This window comes from Narcine bancroftii, chromosome 7, assembly GCF_036971445.1.
Source record: "Narcine bancroftii isolate sNarBan1 chromosome 7, sNarBan1.hap1, whole genome shotgun sequence".
In the NCBI taxonomy this organism is placed as follows: domain Eukaryota; kingdom Metazoa; phylum Chordata; class Chondrichthyes; order Torpediniformes; family Narcinidae; genus Narcine; species Narcine bancroftii.
Genome location: NC_091475.1, coordinates 8,043,599 through 8,058,470, shown reverse-complemented (window position 1 = coordinate 8,058,470; position 14,872 = coordinate 8,043,599). Strand labels below are relative to the sequence as shown.

At 39.9% G+C, this 14,872-nt stretch overlaps 2 protein-coding genes across 4 annotated transcripts in view; one reads left to right on the top strand and one right to left on the bottom strand.

Moving 5' to 3' along the window:
- The window catches only part of LOC138738473 (uncharacterized), a 43,921-nt gene extending 43,156 nt beyond the window's left edge, over nt 1–765 (top strand). Inside the window, exon 11 of the mRNA XM_069888740.1 lies at nt 207–765. Within this exon, the coding sequence (XP_069744841.1) occupies nt 207–335 (129 nt within the window). The 3' untranslated portion in view covers nt 336–765. The remainder of the gene's footprint in view (nt 1–206) is intronic.
- Nucleotides 766–5,801: 5,036 nt separating this feature from the next.
- LOC138738472 (zinc finger protein 654-like) overlaps nt 5,802–14,872 on the bottom strand; it is a 52,593-nt gene continuing 43,522 nt past the window's right edge. For all 3 annotated transcript variants that reach the window (XM_069888737.1, XM_069888738.1, XM_069888739.1), the window contains exons 8-9: nt 12,054–14,454; nt 5,802–11,247 (exon numbers count right to left, since the gene is read on the bottom strand). In XM_069888737.1, coding sequence (XP_069744838.1) covers nt 11,240–11,247; nt 12,054–14,454 — 2,409 coding nt within the window. In that variant the 3' untranslated portion in view covers nt 5,802–11,239. The remainder of the gene's footprint in view (nt 11,248–12,053; nt 14,455–14,872) is intronic.

Sequence of the window (14,872 nt, the reverse complement as noted above, 5' to 3'; positions counted from 1 at the left end):
CCTTTCTGGCATTCCCCTGTAATAATTCACCTTTAAAATGTGTGCCACCCGAGGCCAAGTAGTTGGATGTACTGAGAAGACCAGGGATACTATTGAAGTAGCTGAGATTTATCACTTTCTTAAAAACTCCATTTATTTTCACTGTTTTTGAATATTCTTCAGTGTAAAAGACTATATAATTGAGAACCATTTGTTTGCCTGTACAGTTGCTAAAATGGGTGTTGGAGCACCTACAAGATTCACCGAAGAAGAAAGCACTGAAAGACCTCCTGGGACAAGGAAATGTCAAAATTGCTTATCTTCCATATGACTGGTCAACAAATTCTAAAGACTAATGGCAGGTGGACGTGGAACTTCTCTACTCTTTCCTAAACAGTTCAATTGACCGTCTTTCTGAAATACATGCACTGCAATGCTCATCCAATCAAATCTCCTTGAAATAGAATCAATTGCAAATTTCTGACCTTGCACCTTTCTTACATTACTCATTTTCAACAACTATTAACATCAGCTTTTATTACATCAGGAAACTAAACCAGATGCCTGTAAATACGTTCACACACATCTTTCCCCTTCTTGGAACAAAGCATTTAAAAGTATCTCAAGTGAAAACATTTTGGAGAAATGACATGTTAATACTACTTTCATTCTTTTAAATGACTTGGATGTTATTTCTGGATTTGGGATCTGTTCAGCAATTACAGATGTTCTCTAGTTTTTCTATGGTTTGAAATCTGAGCTTCAATAAAAATAAATCTCAACTGAGTTTTTTTTCCCCCCGTTGATGATATCCATAAGGTTAATCAATAGATTTTTCAAACAATTGTACATGGGTTTTGTTGCATGTTCATTTTAAAATGCCTGTCAGTTGACCAAATACTCAAGAGTGAACATTGTTAGAGCACCTAATTTCTCAAACTTGTCTAAACCATCCAAGTCATTGAATGCTGTAATATGTTTATAAATATATCTACTCTAATCTGTTATATAAAAAGGATGCCATATTATATACAAATTAAAATAAAAATATATATTATACAGTATAATAAAGATGGTATGAGTGGGGAAAAAATGGTCGAGAACCACTGTGTTCACACACAGAACAAGGACGTTCTGCAGATTAGCCCTTTGTTAAATTCTAATCACCTGGGTGATGGCACTTGGGGTAATGCCCATTGAGTAAGAAGGGCGAGAAAGGCCGAAACATCTGGCAATGTATAATCCCATGGGAGTGAGCTGAGACACACATGCATATCTGTCCTCATACCTTGTACCTGTAAGGATTCCATTCCATTTTTTCAATTCCTCAGTCTCTGTCGCATCTGCACCCACGAGGACTTGCATGCTAGATCAGAGATGTCCTCCTTCATTACAGCACAGAAACAGGCTTCTTTGGCTCTTCTAGTCTGTACTAAAACATTTTTTTTTGCCTAGGCCCAGAGACCTGCATCAAGTCCATTGACCTCCATCTCTATACCATCCTTGTACCTGTCCAAATTCTTCTTAAATGTTAAAATTGAGTCCACATTCACCACTTCAGTTGACAGCCTGATCCACACTCCCACACTTTTTGTGAAGAAGTTACTCCTAAACTTTTCACCTTTAACCCAGGTCCTCTGGTTTGTATCTCACCTAACCTCAGTGCAAAAAGCCTATCTACATTTATTCTATCCCCCTCAATTTTAAACACCTCTATCAAATCTCCCCTCATTCTTCTATACCCCAGGGAATAAAGTCCTAATCTGTTTAACCTTTCCCTATAATTCAGTTCCTGAAGTCCGGGCAACATCCTAGTAAATATTCTTGGTACTCTTTCTATCTTATTGATATCTTTCCCGTAGTTAGATGACCAAACCTGCACACAATACTCCAAATGAGGCCTCCAAAAGGTCTTGTACAACTTTACCATAATATCTCAACTCCTGTACTCAATATTTGATAAGACCAATTTGCCAAAAGCTCTATTTACAATCCTATCCACCTGTGAAGCCACTTTCAGGATATTATCCATCTGTATTCCCAGGTCCCTCTGTTCTACCAAACTCCTCAGTGCCCTACCATTCACCGTATACAACCTTCATTGTTTTGTCCTTCCAAAATGCAGCACCTCACACTTGTCTGCATTAAATTCTATCTGCCATTTTTCCAGCTGGTGCAGATCTCTCTGCAAGTTTTGAAAACCTCCTTCATTGTCTACAACATCTCCAAACTTGCTGATCCAATTTACGACATTATCATCCAGATCATTGATATAGATGTCAAACAACAATGGTCCCAGCACTGATCCCTGAGGCGCACCACTAGTCAAAGGCCTCCATTCTGAGAGTCAATCATTCACCACTACTCTCTGGCTTCTCCCATGCACCCACTGTCAAATCCAGTTCACTACTTTGCCATGAATACCTAGCATCTGAACCTTCCTGATTGACCTCCCATGTGAGACCATGTAGACAACATCCACAGCTTTTCCTTGGTAACCTCCTTAAAAAACTATCAGATTGGTTAAGCATGATCTACCACGCACAAAGCCACGTTGACTATCCCTAATTAGTCTCTGGCTATCCAAATAATTATACATCCGATCACTTAGAACACCTTCCAATAATTTACATAATTATAGGCTCAGTGGCCTACAATTTCCAGGGTTACTTTTGGAGCTTTTTTTTTTAATCCTAACCATGCCTAAGGACATTTTTTATATTTCTGCACTAGCCTCCCTCAAGGCCTGAGGGAATATCTTTTCAGGCCCTGAGGATTTATCCACCCTTATTTGCTTTAAGACAGCAAGCACTTCGTCCTCTTTAATCTGTATAGGTTCCATGACCTCACTACTTGATTTCCTTACTTCCCACAACTCTGCCTGTTTCCTGAGTGAATATTGATATTTTTTTAAAAATGCAAAATCTCCCCATCTCTTTTGGCTCCATAAAATGTCAACCACTCTTATTTTCAAGGGGACCAATTTTGTCCCTTACTATCCTTTTGCTGTGAATATACCCATAGAAACCCTTAGAACTTTTTTCACATTGTCTGCCAAAGCAACCTCATGTCTTCTTTTAGCCTTCCAGATTTCCTTTCTGAGGCATTTCTTGCATTTTTATACTCAAGTACCTAATTTGCTCCACGTTACCTATACTTGCTATATATCTCTTCTTCTAAAACCAAAGTTCCCTTTGCCTGCTAATCTTGCCTTTGATCCTTACAGGAACATACAAACTCTGTACTCTCAAACTTTCTCCCTTGAAGGTCCTCCTCTTACCTCGCACATCCTTGCAGGAAAAAAAACATCCCAATCCACACAGTCTAGATCCTTTCTCACTTCCATAAAATTGGCCTTTCTCCCATCTAAAATCTCAACCCAAGGCCCAGACCTATCCTTCTTCTTGAAACTAATGGCATTATGATCACTGGACCCAAAATGTTCCCCTACACATACTTCTGTCACCTGTCCTGTCTCATTCCCTAATCCAGTATTGCATCCTCTCCAATTGGTACCTCTATGTTGATTTAGAAAACTTTCCTGAACACATTTGACAAAGTCCAAGCCATCCAGCCCTTTTACAGGATGGAAATCCCAGTCACTATGTGGAAAATTAAAATCTCCTGTCCCAACCTCAGGTTTCCTGCAGCTGTCTACTAACTCTACATATTTGCTCCTCTAATTGTCATTGACTATTGGACGGTCTATATGACAACCCCATGAGTTTGGTCGTTCCTGTTCCTCAGTTTCACCCATACAGCCTCAGTAGATGAGCCATCTGGCCTGTCCTGCCTGAGCACAGCTGATATTTACCCTGATGAGCAATGTCAAGCCTCCTCTTATCATCCCCTCCATTCTGTCACATCTAAAGCGACAAGCCCAGGACATTGAGCTGCCAGTTCCGCCCCTCCAGAAACTAAATTTCGCTAATGGCCACAATGTCATAATTCCACATGCCGCTCCAGGCTCATCTGCCTTTACCTCTACCGCCATCCACTCATCCCTCACTTACAAAATCCTCCATTAATTACCCTATTACCTACCCTGGCCCCCTCCGCCCCCATGTGCACAAGAGCAGGATTCCTCATCCTCACCTGCCACCCCACCAGCCTCCATATCCAACACCTCCTCTGACATTTACCATCTGTGATCCCACCACCAGATACATATTCCCCTTGTCCTCCTGCAGACTGCTCTCTATGACTCCCTTGTCCATTCCTCCCTCCCCACTTACCCGCGTCCACAGATGCTGCTCCACTTGTGCCCACACCTCCTCCCTCACTACCACTCGGGGCCCCAAACAGTTCTTCCAAGGCAAGATTTCACTTGTGAATCTACAGGCGTCATCTATTGCATCCAGTGCTCTCGTGGTCTGCCCTACATTGGAAAGACATTGCAGACTGGGAGATTGCTTTGTTGAGCACCTTGCCTCTGCCACAATAGTGTGCATCTCCCACTGGCCACCCATTTCAATTCCTTTGCTGACACATCTGTGCATGGTCTTGTACACTGCCAGACTGAGACCACTTGCAAATTGGAGGAACATGCCATTAATATAGACTTATCTGACTTTCGTTAAACACTGCCTCCCTCACGCCTTCCCCCAGCTCTCTCTCTCCTTTTTCCTGTCACACAGATAATCAAATCTCACCTCTCCCCTTATCATAACTAATTAACACCTTTTGTTGGGTCTGGATTCCTCCCCCAGCCAACATTGTCTGAATTCTGAGATCTCCTGTTTTTTGTTTTGCTCAAGCTTCTTATTCCTTGAAGGGCTCAAGCCCAAAATGTTGACAATACATTTTTTTCCTCTTATGAACACTGAAAGACTGGCTGAGTTTCTCCAGCATTTCAGATTTATGATCAGTGTCTGCAAATTTTTGTGTCTCCCTCTGCATACCTGAAATGCTTGCAGAGAACTGTGATGCAAGTCTTGGGCTTGCATCTATCCTGGCTAATGGAATTGCCTTCAGGAGCTCAAATCACTGCAACAACAAAAACAACAGAGTGAAGCAGTGTGATGTCCTGCTAGTGTGAAATAAAAATAAATTCTTGGTGGGTAGGCAAGTGGGATGATTTCTGTTTCATCCTGGTAGAGCAGTAGTCTTTATAATCAACTTATTTTTCAGCCAGTAATAGCATTTACAACTGTGGTTCTCAACCTTTTTCTTGCCACTCACATTTCACTTTAAGTAATCCCTAATGCCATCAGTGCTCTGTGATTAGTAAGGGATGGCTTAAGGTGGGATGTGAATGGGAAGGGAAGGTTGAGAATCACTGTAATATTTTAATTGAGAAAAATTGTCACTGGCCCATTTCCTTTGGAGTTATGAAACCCTGCACATAACGAGTCAATGAGGGACGATTAGAACAGTGGTTTTCAAACTTTTTCTTTCCACCCACATAAAGCAATCCCTTACTAATCATAGAGCACCGATAGCCTAGGGAATACTTAAAAAGTAGTATGTGAGTGGAAAGAAAAAGGCTGAGAACCACTGATCTACACTCAATGCAGCGTGGATAACCATATAATTTGCTTGAGAATTCATTGCATGCAATAAATGGCAAACTTAACCTGTTTACAAATAGATGGGAATACATCATCTTTTAAATGCTCATTTTTACATCAGCCTCATAGATGAGAGAAATTTAAAATCCATTCCTCTCCTTCAGCTGCAACACCTCACTTTTGAGTCGAGAGCCCATGTTTATAGCAGACTACCTAAAATTATCTCAATCAATCATAAACACGAGTTACTCACCATTCGTGAACATCATTGATTTTTGCAGCAATAACTTGGGGAAAAATAACAACCACAAATAAAGACAAATAGTGACTTTTAATCAACAAATTCAGGCAAATTACAAAAGAAACCTTAATTTTTTTTTTCAAATCATGTTTCCAGAACTGCATCAAAATTAATTTCCCTCAGCCAAATCCAACAGAATGACTGCAGTTCAATTGTGGCTCAGCTTTGTATTAACAAGCACAAAAGTAGAATAAGGTACAAATGTTCAACAAGGAAGCACAAAATGTAGAAGTTGCTAAACTAGAAATAATCAAGTTTTTAAATAGCCCCCAATACAAATAATCAATAGAAGGAAAAGTGCAAAAAGTTACCATTTCAAAAGTGTATTTATCTTGTGTGGAAACCTTTTCAAATATCAATTTACAAATATAAGAAAATATTGATACCACATAAGGCTTTCCCTCCCTTAATTGTCAGTGCCTTTTTTTCCCCATTAAGAAATAAATAGTTCTTTAAAGGCTTAATCTTAAATCATGAGAGAGAGAAAATAATGCTGTGATGGAAAATCCCAGAAAATGATCTGATCTCACTATTGCATCGCAAAGTGCCAGTCAAGGACAAAAGTTTTACAGTCGACCGTGGGGGATTCATTGTGATCTGCAATTGTTTTCTTCCAAGCAAGCCCTATCTACATGTAATCCATTCAAATTTTAAGAGACTACCTGTTCATAATTTAACATCTAATAATTAGCAGAATATTAAGATTGGAAATAAGCCAAGTTGTAAAAAAATATTTTCAAATGCACACTTTCCTACTTAAAACAGTAGTTGAATATTATTGTTACAGGCTCAATAGAAACTGAATCCTATTCCAATATTGTACAATGCTTAGAAATTTATATTTTGATTTTTTGCAAATACAACACCTACCACCTCTAAAAACATAATAACTTTCCTCTTTTACTGGAAATTATCAATAGAAAACATTTTTCCAGCATAGTTTAGTGCAAGTATAAAGTAGAAAATTAAGTATACTCAATTCTAAAAGTCAGGAAAGGCCCAAATACAAAACTTCATCTCTGAACATTTAACTGAAAATGTAGAGTTAGAGGTTAAATTTTAATACCAAATAAGCTCAACTCTCCTTCCAGATTCATTTATATCTACATGAATTTTCACACCACATTTCCTTTATTACTTCAATCACAAAATTCTGTCTAGCTGTGAACAGAGGCTAATTCTCTAAGTTTATCACCAATGTTCCTTTTACTTAATATGGGTAAATATCTTTTGTATCCATGTCTGTCATTTAAATAACTTTAGTGTTGGTCCAAAAAAAAACTCAAAATATTGACTAATGTGAAAACAATCACACAGTTCTGATACTTTATATACTTTTATATTAAAAAATTGAGTTGGATTGCATGCAGATTATCAGACCAGATGGACTGTTCAAGATGATTGCAAAACAAATTACACATGTTGGCTGATCATTTTCATCACAAGAAGCTCCTGGAAAATAAAAATGCTCATACATTTTTCGAATCCAAGAATACTACTAAAAAGGGCACTCCCAGGTCGTCTTCCCAAATACTATTTAGCGAGCACAGTTAGTATGGTGGTTAGTGCAATGCTATTACAGTGCCAGCTGTTCAATTCAAATCCAGCACTGTCTGGAAGGAGTTTGTACGTTCTCTCTCTGCGTTTGAGTGGGGTTTCCTCCCACCTTTCAAAAAGTATGAGGCGGGGGCTGTAGGGTAATTGGGGTATTTCGACATCATAGGCTCACGGGCCTTTAAAAAAAGAGGCTGGTGCTGCTTTCAAAACACATGGCGAGAAGCGCGTTGTTTTCCAGGTCTAAATGTGCAGAAGTGACCATTTCCTCTAATTACCAGAGGATCAACCTTGGTGCACAGTTAACAGGTGGCATTTGACAGAAACTGATCTTGGTCCTGAGCCAAAGAACACAACATTTTACCTTTTCACTTTGCATCAACAGTCATCCATCACTTAACGTCCACGATATGTTCTGTGAAATAGGACGTTATGTGATTTGGATGTTGTGCGAACATCATATTATATACTAATGACAGGTGATTAGAGGTGGCATGAGTGCCTGGGGAATTGAACCATTTCGTGACAGCAACATTTGCTGCTGTGGAATTCCTGCATTAGAATAATTGTTGCAGCACATTTTCACCTACTAGGCCACAGCTTCCAGCATCATTAATTTTGTATTGGAACATAGTGCCTGGAGAAATGGACTCGGGCTCATTTTCTGCTGGATGCCCGGAGTTCTTCAGTCTGGTGGCAGCAGTTCCCTCAGTGTACGTGACAAGAAGCATTTTGCAGTCATGACAAACAGTGGCTGTGTCTGAGAGGATCACTGAGCGAATTGAGCAAGTTCACTTATGAGAGATACGTCCACTACGTCCTGATCTCAATCAGGATTTCTGAATGGACATATATGCGGTGGGATGTTGTCGGAATGGACGTTATGCGACGTGTGACAGTACAATGTTTTATAATGTCAACAGGACAATTCTGAGGAACAAAATAACCAGAAACTATGTTCTGAAGAGGTCAACGTCTTTAATATTAGAGAATATAGTGCATTTATCTTTTTTTACCTGCATTGCCACCTGGTTGGTTTCCCCAAATGCAGATTAGTGCTGTGAATAAGCCAGCACGGAACAATAAGATAGATCTATCAGTTAGTGGAGATGTCTTCCAATATTATGCTGAATTCACAGAACATTGGCTATCATGGAATATAATAAAAACATTTTCCACAAGATAGTTTAAAATAAAAACTGCACTCTTCAGCAGCCAAGGATCCCTGCAATCAAAATAAGGCATCCGAGGAGCTAAAGGCTTGTTTGCTCACTAAGAGAGTTTTCTTGTAAATTGACTCGATTTTTTCATATTACATCAGATGTGGCTTTATTGCTTTTTAAAAAGAAATCCTTGAAATGCACTGGAGTCTAGATGCAAGATTCAATTTGTTATCATAGTAATAAAACAGTGTCATATTACATGAAATTTCTTTTTGCCTGCTGCAAGGCAGAGAGATTCACCCACTGGCAGAAATTGCCTAAGTGCCCATTACAGTCAAACTTTTAGTCAGAAAGAGAGAGAAGCAAAAGAGTCTCCGAGTGTTTTGTAGATTCGCCTCGAGCATTTTCACAGCCCCACAGAGTCCAGATCAAACCACTGGCGACCCAAGCTCCAGATCCAAACCTCCGACACGATCAGGAATCCTTCGGCACCCTCGGCACCTGGTTCTGATACCTGGTACCCCTCCAGCCAGTTCGAGTCAGCCTCCAGCAGTCTGCAGGCCAGCGTGAGACTGACACCGGTCTCCAGCAGCCCCCTAGCTTCCGCGGGTTCCTCGCTTCGAGTCGCCAGCAGCCCACCGCAGGCACTGGCCCCTCAGCCTCGGAGCTCCCTCACTGGTCTGCCGGCGTGGTCACCGTCCCTGCAGGCATCTCCTCCACTTCTCAGACAGGGGTTGATCTTCCCATCCTTTAGTGCCCTGCTCCAGTCCTCCGCTTCCCCAGTGTCTGCAACCCCTCGTCGCTGCTGCCGATTAACAGACACTGCCATCTTGGGCGCAGACCCACGGTTGCAGGATTTCGAATAAAAGCCACCATCTGCTCCCTCAACGAGCCATTCAAAGCCCACGCAGAGCCGACTGGGTGGCTGGACCCCACAAGAGCGTTGCATCTCCACTCCCTCGCTCCCCGCACCAGCTGCGCCATCTTGGACAAAGGATTCATAAAGGATACAAATCCCTTTAGCTTTGCAGCAGTTCACTGGCCATTTTAAGGTCATACAAGCACTTTCTGAGTCAATCACTGCTCATTCTGATGATCGAGGTTTTCAATTTCAGTCAGTGATTGTTACTTTTCTCCATTTTAAAATTTAGAAATGAGCAATCATCTTTTGAATGTTTGTAATTTAATCCCCAAATCTGTTTTACCCGCAAGTAACTAATTCTACTTTGGAAATTTATTGTGAAGATGAACAAATTGTTCAGAAGTGACGAGCTTCAAGAGATTTTTAGTGGATTAGGATAACATTTAGCACATTTGACGTCAACAAAAATCCTAAAAAAAACTTTTCTTCAGGATCTATGAATTCTGCATGTTATATTGATGTGCATCCAATATTTACCAGCTCATCAAAGAAACTTTAAAATCTAATGTCGGAAAGCAGGGAATAAAAGTCCAGTGGTTTATAACCAATAGGATAACCTTAACAATAGTAATATATACATTCACTATAATATCCTCATTGCATTACAACGGAAGATATTGCATCAAGAAAAAAATATTTTATTAAGCTAGTCAAATTTGAACTTTGCGTTCATCTCTCATTTCTTCAGCATGTGCAGAGACCAGCAACTCTTCAACATTGTATTGGAAGACAACTAGCACTTATGTAATTTCACTTCTGAGCTAACCCCTTCAAGCATTTTTAAGGTTTTTAGATGCACGTAACCAACTTCTGTCTGCTGCGATTGTGATCAAAGGCATCCACATTGGGCCCAAGCTACCTGAATAGATATTGTTCATAAGACAAAGTGTTGCTTCTTTCACAAACTGGCCCGCAAATTCAGAAGAAGGGATGGAATGTTCGCCATGAATCTCCAGAACCTGCTTGCCAATTTATATTGCTCTATTGTTCACCTCCATAAAAGATATCTCTTCCATAGCCTTTCATTTTTAAGAATTGGTTGTTTTTGTATACCAGAAGCCCAAAAACTTACTATAGTATGTTTGAACTCAGTTAGCAGTACAAAGTCTTTTAATCCCATGATGAGAGTTAATACAATGTCAATTAATCTTCCTTTCCAAGAAAGGAAATTTAAACCATCAATTCTCATTCCTAAATGGTAACATTCTTCTCAAAAAGGTTAAAAAGTTTTTTTTTTTTTTTAAAAACCTTGCTTCTCCTATCTTTTTTCTCTCTTGGTTAAAAACATTTCCATTTCATTATGCACCTGATGCGATTCTAATTCACTCTTTCTTCCTCAGTCCTTAACCACCAATAATAAAACTAGTCTCCGATACCTCAAAATTAGCCGAATTACAGCCAAACATTGAAATGCAAGCTGAAATGTGCAGGAAGTTGATCAGTTCAATAAAATCTGGCCCATGCAAGTCTTTAGGTACTTCTCTAGTGTTCTTCTCCAGATTGCTGGCCTAACGCAAATTAAAAATAAACAGAATATTTTCCAATTTGAGGTGGCAAAACAAAGGTTCGTACTTCACACCCATTTCCACAAGACATCACATTTTCTTCCACAGATCTGAAGACTCTTCAGTGTAAGAGCACTTCCTGAATATGTGTTACCACTTAAATGGCGTTCCCAAAAGATAGACATTTGCTATTTTGTCTTTTGACCTTTTATGTCCTAACATGGCACTTGGATTAAGTAGAGATGAGCTCCCTTGTTTTACTGTTAACTGCTACGTTGGAACAGCCATTCTCTTGCAAGGTATTCCTAGTCACCTGAAGGACAAAAATAAACAGTCATTCACATACATGCCTTTGTGAACCTTATCAATGATTACCATATCATCTGCTTGAATTAGAATTGCATCTAGTTATGAGTTTCATCTGGAATCGACAGCAGTTTAGAGGCTAACTGAGAAGTTATTCAAAGGTTATTGCTGTTTTGTGCTTTCCTAAAACTACCTGCTTATAGAAAGACCATTTCCTTTGCTTTCTGCGCTGGATCAATATATTATTTACAGCAAGAAGTTATATACAATGTCTCGGAAACAAAGGAAATGCAACTGCGAGACTCAATCTACTATTTTCAACAATTTTGCCGCAAACCAAAAACAGGTTGCAGCCTGACCTACGTTATTTGATATCAGCTGGAGGTTTTTTTTTTAATGCATTGGGGCATTTTTGGATTTATTAAAGCAGCGCCTTCAACTGCTTATTTTTTTTTCTTTTAGAGACACAGCACAGTAACTAACAGGCCCCTCTGGCTCTCAGGAGCCTGCATTACCCAAACACACCCATGTGGCCGATTAACTCACTAACCCCGTACATCTTTGGAATGTGGAAGGAAACTAGAGCACCCGGAGGAAATTCACACAGAAATTCGGGGAGAATGGACAAACTCCTTACAGATGGCATGGATTCAAACCAGAGTTGCTAGCACCGTGCTGCCCTCATTTTTAATGAGCTATTCCATCAAGTACACTATGCTTTCCTATAAAGGCATAAATGAAGTACTGCTGCCCATTTCAAAATGCATTAAATCCAATGAATTTTTGATCATTCAATTTTAATCATAGACTTACCCTCATCACTATCTGATTCCATAACAAAGAGTGGTCTACAGTTTTTCTGGGAGTTGTGCTCTTCCAACGCTTCAATGCTGTTGAAGATCCTGAAACATTTCCGACATATGTGTCGATCGTTTTTTACATTCACTGCATTCTCGTGTGAAGAGGGAGATTGATTTGTGTCAGTGGCTAACTTCCGTCGTTTTGGCATACTGATATATCTCTCATCTAGGTAGCTTGGTGGCAGAGGTCTATAGTACTTTCGCTGTTTGTTGCAGCTTTCAGGTTCTTCCTTACTGCTACTGCGGCACTGTTCTTGATTAGATGCCGACTGCAAACCTGAAAGAGTCTGACTTTGCTGTGAGAGACTGCCACTGTTTTGTGACACTGCTGTAGCTTCTTCCTTTAAAGCTTCTTTTGAAATGCCATTATTCAACATTGCTCCTGTTGACTCTGATCTTGAATCAGCCGTTGTAAGACTGGCCTTATCTAAACCAGCAATGCAATCATTTGACATATCACCTGAGGAAAATGTATCTGTGTTTGAATGATTCAAAGTCCCATTTACAATTTGTTCATTAATACAATTTAAGTCGCCTGATTCAACAGTCAAAATCTTTTGATCCAATTCAACCGAAGCACGTGGAGCATCATGAAGTGTGCCTATTCCATTTTGATTTCCACTCTGCTTACCAGCCATACTGTGAAGGTAGGTCTTTGGTTCTGACAACTCTTTTCGTGATTTCCATGATGGAACTGGGAATTCTGCAACATTCTGTTCATTTTTTAAACACTTATCTTCACTAGTCCTTGCTTGATGGCTAAGCACTTTGCTGGTTTGACTTTTTATTTTATCACCATCTCCAAAGTGGATAGGTTCTCTGCTCAAGTAATGTTGTTCCTCATGTTCGTAAAGTACATCGATTCTATCAAACAATTTGTCACAGTCGCCAAAGCTGCACTGTGCTTGAAAAGTTTCATGACTCTTAGTATGGGCTAAAAGTTCTGAAACACATTTAAACCTCTGACTACAGCCACACTGTAAACAGAAGAATAATTTGGGACACACATGCCTTTTTAGGTGGTCAATTAAATGTTGAGAGTGAATGAATTTTCTTTGGCAATAACGGCACTTCCCTTTATACCACTCCATCAGGTAATCTTGTACATTTTCATCGGAGGAGTGAAATTTCTGTGCATGCTTAATCAGAAAATGCATCTTAGCAAACACCTTTGAACAGCCATGGCCTGGACAATTCAGGAATCGTGTGTCATTTTCTGATTTTACTTTTGACACAGCATTATCTTCTATAGGTTCTTGTTTGCATAGAGCTCCATTACTTCTGTGACCTATTGAGTTTTGTTTAGCAAGAAAAGAGGTCTTCATTTTCTTTTTGGTTGGAATAGCAGCTGTACCAATCTCTCCTTTTGCCAGCTGAGCACCTATATTATCAGGGGAAACAACTTTGTTCGGATCTTCCTGAGTTTTGAAATGTTCATTCCGTGCTCCATCCAGACCAGCTGAACTCTGCGGCTCAAATGGAAGATCAACACCAACTTTAGAATCTTCACTTCCTGTAAACGCGTCACAGTTACTCTGCTCATCTGCTTTTGCAGATTCTGAAGCAATTGATCCTTTTCCATCAAGAATCCCGTTTGTGAGAGGGCAGGTTTCCTGCACGTCATTGGAAGTCTGAGTTGCTTTGTGTCGAGCAAGTTCTTTTTTTCGAATTTTCCTCAGGTGAGTTTTTAAATGCTTCAGCATTTGCTTCCTCAATCTGAACTTCCTTGCACAAATCAAGCAAGGTAAGGCACCTTTTGGCTGATGAACCTGCGCATGCCGCACAATGTGTCCCCCAAGGAACTCCTTTTTACACAGCACACAGCGATGCATCACTGCACTGTGTCCATCTGCCTGGGATGTGCCTGGGCGGAGCTGCAACCTCTTAGGCTTCTCTATGGTTTTGAGATTCATGTTGCTGTTAGCTGATGTGCCGTTTCCAAACTTCACAACTCCATCTGTTCCAGGAGCTTTAATTAAGGCCACTTTGCCGCGCATTAGGGCAAGACAATTTTTTTTCAAAATCCTCCAGTCCCAAAATTCTGGATCAAAAGGCCAGGTGTTCTTTAAAACAAGCAGAAGCTCACAACGAAGGAAGCTTGGAACCGAGCTGGTGTCTTCAGTATATGCTTGATCTGGCCGACTGTACAGACTTTCAACAGCGTGGAAAGTTTCTAATGTACACTCAGAGAAAAAAACTGTTATACTACATGCTCTACAGAAATCCAAGTCATCTTGCAGCAGATACGACAGCGTTTGACATACTAAAGTTTTTGTATTTGGTTCATCATGGTAATCCATCCGCAGAGCACGTGCACAGAGTTCAACGCAGAATTGCAAGCCTTCATCTCCGACCTGCAATGTTTAAATATTGCACAAGGTTTAGTGATTTTGATACTATAAACCAGAAAACAAGATAAACTTAGTCATTAAAATTCTAAAGAAGCCAAAACACATTTCTCCTTAAACTTCTAATAGGATTATAGAATAGCATCATCCACAACCATTTGGATTAAGAACCAATGAGAAAGATTATTGAAAATTAAGTACAATACCCATGGAAATTGGTAGCTGCCGGATATGTAAATTTGTCGGTTGCTTGAGATTGCGTGTTGTGCGAACTAACCACTGGGGATGCCAATTTTAAACACTTGTAATTTTTATCTATTTGTTTTCTGATTTATTTGCCAGTTGCTTGAATTCCAGATAAAGGGGATTTTACTGTACATCTTTGGAGAGAAGGCACAGCAGAAAGATACGGTTGTTAAGCCTC